Below are 12,770 nucleotides of genomic sequence, written 5' to 3' on the forward strand. Positions count from 1 at the left end.
CAATAATAATTGATAATTCACGATAAAATAAGTAGACACTAAAAAGGTTCAGTAGGAAAATTAATAGTTGACACACACAAAAAAATGATTAATAAATAAAAAATGCTAATGATAACTAGTAGTTAGAATTTGTAGAGGGGACATTTTTATCGCTAAAAAAGTACTTCACAGTGGCAGATTAATGATTTGATTAATTTTTTTAGGGATAAAATTACATGTATAATCTCTTATTTCTATGAGATACAAAAAATATACTATCATTACACAAAAGGATTAATCTCATAGAGAATGAATCACAAGTAGGCCAAGAAAACTGAAAATTACAAGTTAAACTTTTGATAAAAATAACGCTTAAATAATTAAAGACACTCCCATACTTAATGCTGTAGATTTAAACAATTAATCTACAGTTTTGGAACAACCTGTAGTTTAAGCTTGTAACAAAGTACAAGGACCTACTGTAAAAACCCAAATTTAAAAAAAAATCCAAAAAATATTATTTTATACAAGTTTGAGAAACTACACTGATATTTTTTTCCGATAAATACAAAATATTTTATTTTACAAAACTCTATAAATTACACACCTGTAAAAATTAGGATAGTGCTCGTATTTTTTCATAAACTCTCCCGTCTCATTAAATCTGATCTTAATTTTCATGTAAAACTTTTCCAATGAATCAAAGTTGGTTGACCACCGTTGCTTCAAGAACTGAAACCATTGCTCCCTAGTGTACACTTCATCTGAAACAAATGCAATTATTTATGTACTTAACAGTAAAAAATAAACGATGTCAGACAAAAATTAATAGTTGTTTAGTAAGCAAGTCTTCGCTGTATTAGAAACAATTAATTGTTGACTAATAGGGTTAAAATAAATGTTATGAAACATTTTAACTCTTCATGAAGTAAAAAATCCAACTAAAGATTATGAATATGAGGTAGGACGTGGATCACCATAGTTCGTAAACACAAGGGTTCCTTTGTATTTATACTCAAATAATTTCTATAAGTTACCTATTTACCTACCTTGGCCTACCTATTTTGGCAATGATAAAATGCAGAGAGTTAGTGAAGTAAACTTTTAAAAATTAATCAAACCAAATTTAATGCACTTAAATCAAGGTAAAATTTACGAAATTGCTTTAAGTCTATAAAACAACTGTCTAAACATTACAAACTCTAAAACAATGTACATAAAATAGAAATAGCCTACCTGATTTATTAAGCCTAGCCAAATCTTCCATCTTGAACTTCCGTGTGTTGAGCTCAGTTTTGTAAGCATAAGGGGCAAAGAAAGTTCTGTTTGTGAACTTATTTCTCTCCCAATAAGTTCCCGCTGCCCATATCTTGCTGTCGCCCATAACTAAGGCTAGGGTCTCCCCCATCATTTGGTCTTCGGAAAGAGGTTTGTCAGCGACCCGTTTACCTGAATACACTTCTTTCGGGTCGGCTATCTGTAAAATTAACAAATTATTACTAAGGAATAAGGATATAACAAATAAGAGATAGATTCTATTCAAGTTTGTGAGGATAGTAGGCTTACCGAATGGGAAAGAGACCAATCTGACACAAGAAACACAACAATTTGCACTAAGTTATTAAGAAGAATGTTAAAACATTCAACTGTCAATGACAGCATTTTCCCATTAAGGTAAGCCTGTTATCCTCTCAAAAATCCTAAGAAAATATTAATTTTTTTGTAAGTTTAAGGTTTGAGATTTAAGAAAATATGTTGTAAGGTTTACATAAATATTTATGCAGTAGATCATCAAAGTTCAAGTAGATAAAGTTAAGCATTATTATAAACAAAATTAGGTAACACACCAGATTAAATTAAATACACCCGCCGCAGCAAACCTGCAGACTAAGCGAATTTCCATTTGCCTGATTGGATTTACACTAAAATGTCTATTTAAAAATATAACATTTATTTCCTTTTTAAATAGTTTAACAAGTACTTAGGTCTGCTGCATCAGGGAGGGTAAAACTATTTTTTTTGTAAAATGTTAATAGTTAGTAAGAAATAAAAACATTTTCCAAATTTAATCAAAATATGTTCATAAACAAGCAAACTACAACCGTTTACTTGTTCTCCATAAGAATAACATAGGAATTTTAAATTTACATTTTTTTGGATTTTTCTCCGTAACCATTAGGCGCATAATAACGCTTCAATATACTAAATTATTTGTTTTTTTAAGCTCTACAAAATGGTTTGGAAAGAAATTGCTAAATTTTATGTTTTTTGGGTCAAAAATGGGGAAACCTATTTTTACCCCATAAAACCCCCGTTCCCATAGTCCGATCATGCTGGTTCGCGAACTCGTTCGAATAAATGTAGGTTTACACGTTTATACCAAATTTCATCAAAATCGGATCATTTTTGCTCAAGTTATCGTGCTAACGGACACACACACACATATATATATATATATATGAATTTGAACGGATGGTGTTTTTGGCCTCTAGGGACCTTAAAAATTAAAAAAAAAATCAGTCCCGCGTCCAGGTCTTACTATGAGTACTACGGTAATAGCTTATTCCCTATATGGGAAATTCGCTAAAAAAGTACATACAAATAAAAATAAATGAAAGAAAGAGGTAGGAAAACAGACACAAATAAAATATAAGGAATGAAATTAATGAATATAAAATCACAATCAAATCTAACCATAAAAAAATGTTAAATCTAAGCCTTCTCTCTTAACAATTTTATAAAAATCTATTAAAAAATTATTGATTGTGTATTCCATACCTGTAAAAAGGCACTGATGAAATTTGCTAATCTCAACGCCATTTTTGCTTCATTCGCAAAAAATTCCTCTGCACCAAAACTCACGTCACCATGAAGAGATAGATCTTCTTTTCTATATCTGTAAAACGAACAAGTACAACGATTTAAAATTTTATCAAGGAGCCTAAAAAATAGATGGTGGCTCTATCCAACTACATCTATTTTCATTTTAAAACTGGCAACCACATGGGGATGGAAAGTCTAGTACTATCAATTATTAAATTGTTTTAACTTAAGTTTAACCACTCACTTTCTGCAAGTGTTTTTGTTGACTCCCAGTATAAAGTTTAACGCTTGGTCCACATTCATCTTCTTAGTGTGTAGGGACTCGGGGCCGGTGGAAGCGTTGCGATACTCACAGAACATGTCCATGTACTTCTCTCTCAGATAGGTCGGCGACTTGTTCCACTGGATTGGAAGTTTATGTCTCCCTGAAAAGTAGTTTGCATACAATATTGCCTTCAACTGTTTTGGGTCCCATGGAAAGAGTTAATAGTTAAAGATTACAAGTTCAGAAAATATTATTGTTTTATACATAGCTCGATGTTTGAAAAAGAAATTTGTTACGGTTAAATTAATTCCTTATCAGCCAAGTGATTTTCAATACTAGAATTTATATTATTTTTGGTTGCATTAGGGGAAAAAACAAAAACAAAATCACTTAATAGAAAATTACCTATTAGAAAAAAGTCTTCAAATAAAAGAGCTGACAAAATTGTAGTTTTTATTTTAAGATATTTTGTAATATATGCTAATCCATCCTAAATAAAATTACAGTTTTGTCTGTAAAAGTCTTCAAATAAAAGAGCTGACAAAATTGTAGTTTTTATCTTAAGATATTTTGTAATATATGCTAATCCATCCTAAATAAAATTACAGTTTTGTCTGTACATTGCGTAGAATCATGTAGTTTTTGGATATTTTTACGTATTATAGCCTAAGAAAGCCTGAGTGTCTTTAGCCACTAAAATATGGCCTCACTACTTTGTAAATAAAATAATGGACGTTCAAAAACCCAATTTTGTGTGATTTTTGTCAAGTTTTCTCAATGTTTTGTCAATGTTTACCACATCTGGATTTTCAACCATCTGGATAGGGTCCATTCCCACCCCATTGAACCGGATCGGTGTTCTACTGTATGTATACTAAACATCATTTAGTTAAACAACATTTCGCACTTTCTTTCTCCATTGAGTTAATTTTCACAACTTTTTGCACAACTATATGTTACGAATAAATTCAAGTTTAGCAATGGTGAAAAAAATGCTTACATCCAATTTTGGAACAGTCGAATCCGTTGTAGTACTGTTCGGCCGTGGCTCTCTCCACTACTTCACCCAGGAAAGGTCGACGGACCACCGTGGGAAGTCTATAACCCGGCTGACATCTACATTGGTAACCTCCTCGGCGGAAACCCCAGCCGTGTAACGGTTCACACTATGACACAACACACTGAAGAATGATCTTTATATCCAACTAAACAAATTGATAATATTATCTCAAAAAGTTAAAATACATCTGATAGGACTTGATTTATAATCTTGGTCAGTTTTTATTTTCTTTTTATTTTATTGATGTTGAGAAAATGTTTTTTTTTGTCAGCCTAGTTTTAGGAAATTTCAGTGATTAAATACTGTTTATAGCCTAGTGATTCTTGTTATTGTATCACAAGTTGTGGATACAAAATTTGAAAAAAAAACAGTCCTTCACATAGGCTAATTCCTTCAATTTATACCCATAAAGTAATTTAACTAGTCTTGAAGAATGATATTCAAGAATGATTATTTGTGAAAAAACTAGTAAACTGTGTGTGTTCTGTAACTGGAAAAAAGTTCATTCTGTTATACCTACTGTTTATTGTAAAACCACTCCTGAAGCTAATAATGAATCAAATGAAAATACAAATCACTTAGGTGTCATTCAATTAGTCCGTTGTCAAAAGGTTGTGTTTCTAAGTAATACAATTGTCCGATTTATTTCCTATTTCAATAGCATTAATTTTAATGAGTACTTAGGCTTGCTGCTAAAGGGAAAGTATTTGGAGTTTATTTTAATGAAATGTTGATGGGGTTGTTTCAAGCTGAAAAGCATTTGCTGAAATATTTGATTAAAATCTATACCTATAAAATGCAAAGCCCTCACCGACTCACTCTTTACTTTACTAAATCTCCTACTTCCCATTTACCTAGAAGACTAAAGTTTTGTACACTCAATCTTTAGGCATTAAATCGAAAAACTTTTATTCTGATTTGACTTTCGGGCTCCGCCCCAGTGGCATTTCTGGAATTTCCCATGTTAACATTATGATTTTTCATACTTAAAAGGAATTAATAAGTCTTAACAGCTTTTACAATTAATCAAGTTTTTTCTATGACATTCAATAGCATTAAAAAGTTACAACCTTTATTAACAGGATGCATCACTATTAAATCTTTGTTTGGATTCATTATAACAGCTGTACCGTAATGTACTGGCTCACCCCTTGCTTTGCTGGATACGTTCCACACACAGATCTGTAGTCTATGTGGACGCGCAAAAACAAGGTTAAAAGAGGCCGCAAACCTCTTATTTTTAATAAAAAAAGCTAATTTGAACAAAGTAGCAACAAAAAGCTGTGATACACAATGAGAACTGACAAATACTAAATTGTTGTGGTATTGTATGAATAGTGTAACTTAATTTTATTTTTAAGAGCATAATAAACTTGTTGACTTAATTTTTTCCAAATTTTTCTAAAAAAGAATTGTGTTTTGTTTTCACCAAAAATAATGTCTGAAAAACAGATAGGTGTGTTAATAATTTTAGAGCATTACTAATCAAGTCAATGACTTGGGTGAAAGGAACTAATATTATGGATATGAATGTTTGGAGTAGCCTATGTCAATAACATGAAAACTACTTGACCATTTAATTGAGCAAAGTTTTACCATGAATAGAGCCAATATAATGTCATCTTATATTTTAATACTCTACTAGGGCTTTGCCCTGACAGCTTATTAAGTCCAATGTTGTTCTTTGAAGTAACCATGAAAAGCCACGTGAAATGCCACCCAACACGGTACGGCAATCAACAGTTTTATTAATACTTATGAAGTCAAACGGGGCAAAGCCCGGTAACAGCTAGTTTTTTTTATAAAAATTCTTTTATCATGGCTCTAAATGTAACTATTTATTAAGCTTAAACAAGAAAAAAAAGATACAAAACATGTAGAATCATACCTCGGTAGTTTCTTTTTTACAACGAGCCGTATCCGCAAAGTGATTGGGTCCGCTGTTTCCTTGACCTTTAGGACACTGATTGATATCTATCCGATCAAAATCCATTTCCAGGACCGAGATGGCTGTATAACTGGAATCAGACAGGAACGCATATGTAATACAAACTGATAACATACAAAAAGGATCCTAAAGATACACTGCAAGCCAACCAAAATTTTAATAACCTTCAGAAAGTGAAGAATCATGATAAAGCTGAAAGTACATCATTCAAGAGGTTATCTTTTAGTTACAATTATCGATAATCTAATTCATCAGACTTATCATGCTTGACATTGATTTTCTTGGTAAGCCTACTTAAACAATTTAAAATTTCACATAATATCTCGACTTATATTATAAACTGTAATAATTCACGGAAATATTTCATTTTCAGTTTGTGTATGTTTAGTTTTTTCTTACATTAGCCTTATACTTATATTAGTATTTTTCTGTTGTTATCTTACCATCTTCTTTAAAGTTTTTACTGCTAATAACTAGAGGCTTAATGTTCTGTTTTATTACATGATACATCAAAACAAGCTTTCAACTTACGTAGGATACTCTATGTGCCTAAAGCTAGTATGCCGAGGATAAATATCTGCTATCGGAACCACAGCAGCCACTAGCCATTTGTTGGCTCGGCCGCAGTCAAAGTACGGGCGGGTCCACTTTACAGGACCAGGTACCTCATCGGCTCCTGAAAACCAATAAAAACATTTTCATTTATCAATAACACATAGTGCTACTGTTATTTTAGACACTCTGGATATTTAGGTAGTTTTTGAATGTAATTCATCTCTAAAGACTACTATAATAATGTTTCACTTGTTTCAGAAAGTCTGAAGATTTGGGGACTTGGGTATGGTAATGGGTTCAAAGCTATGGGGATGTTCCAATTAAGAGTTGCCGTCCGAAGCAATGTAAGTACTTAATTTAAAGCAGTGTAAAGTAGACTAATCAATTTGCTATGAAGTAAAATCTTTCAATTAACCAAAATGTGTTTGTATGGATATTAAAAATGTATAATTTTTGGCCAATATGATAAAAACATTTTTTTTACAATTTTTGTAAATCTTTTTACATGTGTTCTGTGATTGATGGAGCCCATAAAACAGAACAAACATCTTTAACAACTCTGGGATTTGTCAATATGTTTGTGCAGCAGAAACGTACCTATAGTGTGGTTTTACTGACATATTTTGGCTACACAGCTGAATACCCAAGTATAAAAGGAACATCCACAAGTTGTCGCCAATGACTGAATCCACTTAACTTTAGGCCTAGCTCAGCGAGTTTTCTACAAATAACTTATACCACTTTGTTTGCAGCTCAATTATAGTAGGCCCCGGTGGAAACTCACCCGGGGGTCCGTGGAATGTGAACGTTTCATTTGTGTTGTTTGCATACCGAATCTCCACTTGGTAAGTAGTCTTAGTGTCGTGTCTGCGCTCTACCTTGTCCGGCAGCCAAGCTTTGAACCTAAACATTACAACATTAATGCTTGCTACAGCAGTTGAGTTACGTTAGTTTATCATAGTAATGCCAGAACTTGTTCTGTCTGATTTTCACCATCCTCACAATCTTAGATCTCGCTTCTGTCAATTTGCTACATGTCACAGTTTTTATATCAGATTCTATTAGATTTGGATCAGTTAAGACCGGATATGTCAGTGTCAGTTTGGTTTTCTTCAATCGTGTTTATATTTTTAAAGCTAGATAGAGTTGAACTCTAATTATCTGATTCGCCCATTATCAGAATCACTTAGAAAAGTTAATAAAAAACACTTTAACCACAGTAATAAGAATCATTATTAGAGAAGGGAGAAGCCGTGAATTGGGGCAAAATCAAACACCTCTTTGGATCCCGGGAAAATCGTCATCGCTTTCTGTGATCACAACTAAATCTTCAATATCTCTGCAGTCGTCTAGACCTGATCGACTCCCACAGTCATGGAAATTTTTCATCTTTTTCTGTGATCTAAAGCAAAAACTATGCTATGATCATGGGTTTTTCGATCACAAATTGTTTGTTGACTTTTTCTGCGATCGGTATGGTAAAAGCTCTCCATAACTCTGCGTATTTTCTGTAAAATATCCTGAATTTTGGTGAAAATCTAATTATCCAAATGTTTTTATTAAGTGAATGGGGTATTATCTGTGTAATTGATTCAGACAATTCAAGTTCTACTGTAGCGTAGCTTCATTATACATTTTTAAACAACTGTGTTTAAGTATACTGTTTGTAACTGTATTCTAACATAAAAATTGATTTGAAACCTGGCTACAACACAGGTCAGCGTATCGATCACTAACATTACAAGTACATTACAAGTAACTGATTTTCTAGAATGTGCAATGTCGAATAGGATTGAGAATAAAATGTCAAATTCAGATTTCAGTATAGATAAACTACCGGTACGTAATAAAACATCTGACTAGTTTACGTTTAGTTTGGTAGTAGGTAGTATTCAATATTTTCTGAACCTAGCTAAATTGAAGTATAGTGTTAAAATCAAAAACACTGCATGACATACCATATTTTCACTCAAAGTGTCAACAACTTGACATGTTATGGGATGCAACGACCAGAAAGATTTACAATTGTGAACATGGTGACTATGAAGGACTAACATTTAAAACACAATAAGTAAAATACAACTAGACCTACACCAATCTGGCTAATCCAAACCAACTGTTATAATTTTTCATGGAATGAAACCAAATAAATTGCCAATAGCTTAAAGTGATTCATTTTTGCCGTTCGGTTAGTTCTCTTATCAGGTCGTGGTGCAGTGAGATAGGTGGCAGGAGACAATCACTGGATTTTCTTGATAGCAGAAGCAATACATAGCCTACCCATTTACAGGAATAAAATTATTTTGTAGGTTTTCAAAGTAATTTTACAATAATATCAGCTAATCTTAACGGTTTGTTAATTTAAATTTGAACTAGGTCCGTTTAAACAATGTTTGCCAACTAGTTTGGTTCACCAGAAATCTGGTATGTTAAATGATAAACTAACCTTTAACTAAACTGCTGCAGCCCTATTGTATAGATATTAGTAGGCTATTTTATATAATCAAAAAGTAACTAATTTCTGGTGTATGACACTTTACATGCAGTTAATCCATCTATTAACTATGCATATTGTTCTGTATAGGATAATTAAAATTGGTGGAATGTAGTTAGCTTAGTATTTTTATGCATGCTAAGTCTTAAAATAATTGTTACCTAACCATTTTAAGTTGGCAATGGTTCGTTTTACATGGTACAAAGGTTAATATAGGCATGAAATATTAACCTTAGAAATATCCATTTTGTGACCACTGTCTCATAAAATCACTGTAGGGTGAAGTGGGGTAAGTGTAACCCCGTTTTGGCATAGTTTCAGCTTTGACCTCAAATTGCCATCTTGTTATACATGATATAGTTCTGAAAATTTGTACGCATAAACTTTGACTAATGGGCTTTAAAACAATATGCATTGTTATTAAAAAATAAAATATTTTTTGGTAAAAAAATTCCTAAAAATTTTGCGTTTTGTGGTTACACTTGCCCCAGGGTTAGGGGCAAGTGTAACTCCTGCCTGTTAAAAATATATAAAGCATTGAAAAAGAGACATGGGGCAAGTGGCCAGATTTCAAATCTTTTGCTGATTCCAAGACTTTTTGACTTATTAAAATATCTTAATTTTTACTCAAATTACGAACTTTTTTGTGAACCTCTTCTCGCGTTTTGTGAAAAACGCAAAACATGCAAAACCTTATTACTGTTAAAACATAAAAAACACAACAAACATTAAATGGTACTTACATGGTTTTTATGTTGTTTAACATGTGTAGAATAAATCTCACAGTAATATTGTTTTTTTTTATTGACATTTGGGCAAGAAAATCCTAAATTATAAAACGGGGTAAGTTTAACGTAAAATTTATATAATCACTTAACAGTTCACTCACAAACAATTATGTTTTTCTTCCCAAACCAACTTAACTCAGTAACAATATGTGTCAAATTTTACCTTATCTTCTAAATTCCTAATTTTATATTTACAACAAAGTTTTTTTTCTTTACTGGATATTATATGAGTTACACCCTGGTTACACTTGCCCCGAATCCAAAAAGCCACTTGCCCCGACTGCAAAATTTCAGGGGTAAGTGTAACCACGCTTGTAAAATCTAAACAATAGGAAATAAAACAGATCTGAAATTATATTCAGATTCTACATGCAAAAATTAGTTCCTAAACCAAAAACTGTCAAATTTACATTAAAAATGTGAGTATGAGAAATTGTCAAAGTTTGAAATCAGCACTTGCCGATGGAGTGGAAATGTAAGCCTTTGTTAAACATTCGAAAACTATTACTTGCACATATTTGATATGCATTCTTAAAGCGAAATATAACAAAGGAAGGTCCAAATAATAAGATATGATAGTATTTAGGTCCAAAATTATCTTATCAGTTGAGTGATAAGCCTTGGTTACACTAGCCCCCCCCCCCCCGGTTACTCTTACCCACTTCACCCACCCTATATATATTTTTTTTTATTTGCTAGAATATTAAGTTCGAAATTTTAAACAACGTGGGCATACCAAATCCAGATTGTATGTAGATGTTTTATAGGATAAACTACAACGTGTACGTTTAAATATAAAGGCCTACCTAAGTGTTTTAATAAATAGGTACCTACATATCACTAGAGTATTAGAGTATTAGTATAGATATCAAAGTGAGCTGACTTAAATGATTTTTAGTAGGTACTGTATGAAGCATGCTGCTTGAAATATGCTGAATTATAGATCTATGTTAGTTTAAAGAAAACATTTTACAAAATTGAAGGTTGTTTAAGTTATCAATTTATTTAAAACAGGATGATAAAATTGCTTATACACTACATTTTACTTCTTATGATAGGCCCAATAATATTCAGTATCTTAGCATTAATAAGCATTAGTTTGGAAGGGGGAACACCAAATAGGCCTAAGTTAGTTTCTTTACACACAAACGTTAAAGTAAAATGCTAAAATTTGTTTACGATCACAGAAAGAACTTGGCTTACCATTCATTTATTCGGTAATAATCTGATGTGTAGTCATCGCTCAAACTGTCATTGGGAATGGCACCCAAATCTTTTACGATGAATGTGTTTAGAGTAGATATCCTTTCTAGATGAATGGGATCATTGAAGTCATCAGCGCTGAATTGGAACAAAAATAAAGTGAGTGTTGCAATACAATAGTTACAGTAAATTAAAGAAGAAATACACTGTTGACATCTGTTGATTAGAGCGAGGTCGGGTGAAAGAAGGGTGAAAAAGTGTTTATTGTTTGTAAAATGTGAATAATTTATACCTAGTATGAAATAATTGCTTTTTCCAAATTTGATCAAAATACGTACATAAACATGCAAACTACAATAGGGCCTAGTTTACTTCTTCTCCGTAGGAATAACATGAGAATTTTAAATTTTAAATATTTTAAAATGTTCTCCGTAAGCATTAGGCGCATGATAACGCTTCAATATACTAAATGATTTGTTTTATTAAGATACAAAATGGTTTGAAAAGAAATTGCTAAATTTTATGTTTTTAGAGTAAAAAAGGGAAAAACCAATTACTACCCCCTTTAGAATAAATGTAGGTTTACATGTTTGTACGGAATTAATCAAAATCAGATCATTTTTGCTTATTCCCTATATAGGAAATTCGCTAAAACCTGGCCCAGGCTTGTATAAGTTATGGTAATAATAACTCAGACTTTAAGAGGTTGAGGGGGTCTTCTGTGAATATATTTTTGATAAATAATCACAAACAGAGATTTATTGACAATGCATAAATTCCGGAGTTAGTTTTGGTCAAAACTTTCTGTGTGTGTTTATCCCAATTCAAATTTTCATCTATTGTTAAACCCAGAAAGTTGATCAGATTTTTCTTTTGAATGTTATTTGAGTTGTAAATTATTGTTGGCTCTTTTGTAATTTTGTTCTGAGCTGTTCTGAAATTAATAAATTTTGTTTTTTGTGAATTTAATAATAAGTTATGATTGTAGAAATAGTTTCCAATATTCTCTAATTCTAGGTACATATGTAAACTGTGATTGCTCAGAAGAAATAAATTGCCTAAGCTATATAGGTAGGCCTACTGGGTAATCTTAATTATTTATTTAATCTCTAGTCTTAATCTGATGGGGGGGATGAAATCCCAGCATTAGCCTCTTATTAATAAATACTAGTGGTCGTCCAGTGGTCGAAAACTCAACGAAAAATATGTAATGTACCCGCATCGAATATTGGATACCGAAGTAGACATTCCATCTATATGGACCAGTTGTCGCCATGTTTTTATTAAAAACATGTAGGCCTAGTCTTGTTGTGTAAACCAGTCACAGAAGGCCTATGCAAGTCTATAAAATTATATTTTCTATCTCATTTTTTGTTGCTGACAAAGTTGGTGGATCATAACAGTTAGTTGCTATAGCTCTTAATAAGTTACCTATTCCATAAGTTTGACTTGGTAAAAATCATCGTGTATTCAAGGTAAATTAGTCATTTAGATCAGCGCAATCTGTTGGTGGCCCACATCAACTACGACGAATTTAATTAAAATTGGTGACAACTTTAACATAGGGATGAAATGTCTACTGAAGTTGTAAGTCAAAGCTACAGGCTTCTCTATTTTCATACCACACTATAAATAAAACACGTGATTGTAATTTA

At 32.1% G+C, this 12,770-nt stretch overlaps 1 protein-coding gene across 1 annotated transcript in view; it reads right to left on the minus strand.

The window, feature by feature from the left end:
* The window catches only part of LOC128988589 (uncharacterized), a 31,880-nt gene that overhangs the window by 15,982 nt on the left and 3,128 nt on the right, over positions 1-12,770 (minus strand). Inside the window, exons 2-10 of the mRNA XM_054409997.1 lie at positions 11,116-11,253; positions 7,415-7,533; positions 6,607-6,751; positions 6,016-6,145; positions 4,068-4,233; positions 3,047-3,227; positions 2,758-2,875; positions 1,216-1,456; positions 587-743 (exon numbers count right to left, since the gene is read on the minus strand). Of these exons, the coding sequence (XP_054265972.1) occupies positions 587-743; positions 1,216-1,456; positions 2,758-2,875; positions 3,047-3,227; positions 4,068-4,233; positions 6,016-6,145; positions 6,607-6,751; positions 7,415-7,533; positions 11,116-11,253 (1,395 nt within the window). The remainder of the gene's footprint in view (positions 1-586; positions 744-1,215; positions 1,457-2,757; positions 2,876-3,046; positions 3,228-4,067; positions 4,234-6,015; positions 6,146-6,606; positions 6,752-7,414; positions 7,534-11,115; positions 11,254-12,770) is intronic.

The sequence above is a fragment of the Macrosteles quadrilineatus genome, unplaced genomic scaffold (genome assembly GCF_028750875.1).
Source record: "Macrosteles quadrilineatus isolate MER2022 unplaced genomic scaffold, UCM_ALF_1.0 Scaffold_3__2_contigs__length_128488019, whole genome shotgun sequence".
NCBI classification, from domain to species: Eukaryota; Metazoa; Arthropoda; class Insecta; order Hemiptera; family Cicadellidae; genus Macrosteles; species Macrosteles quadrilineatus.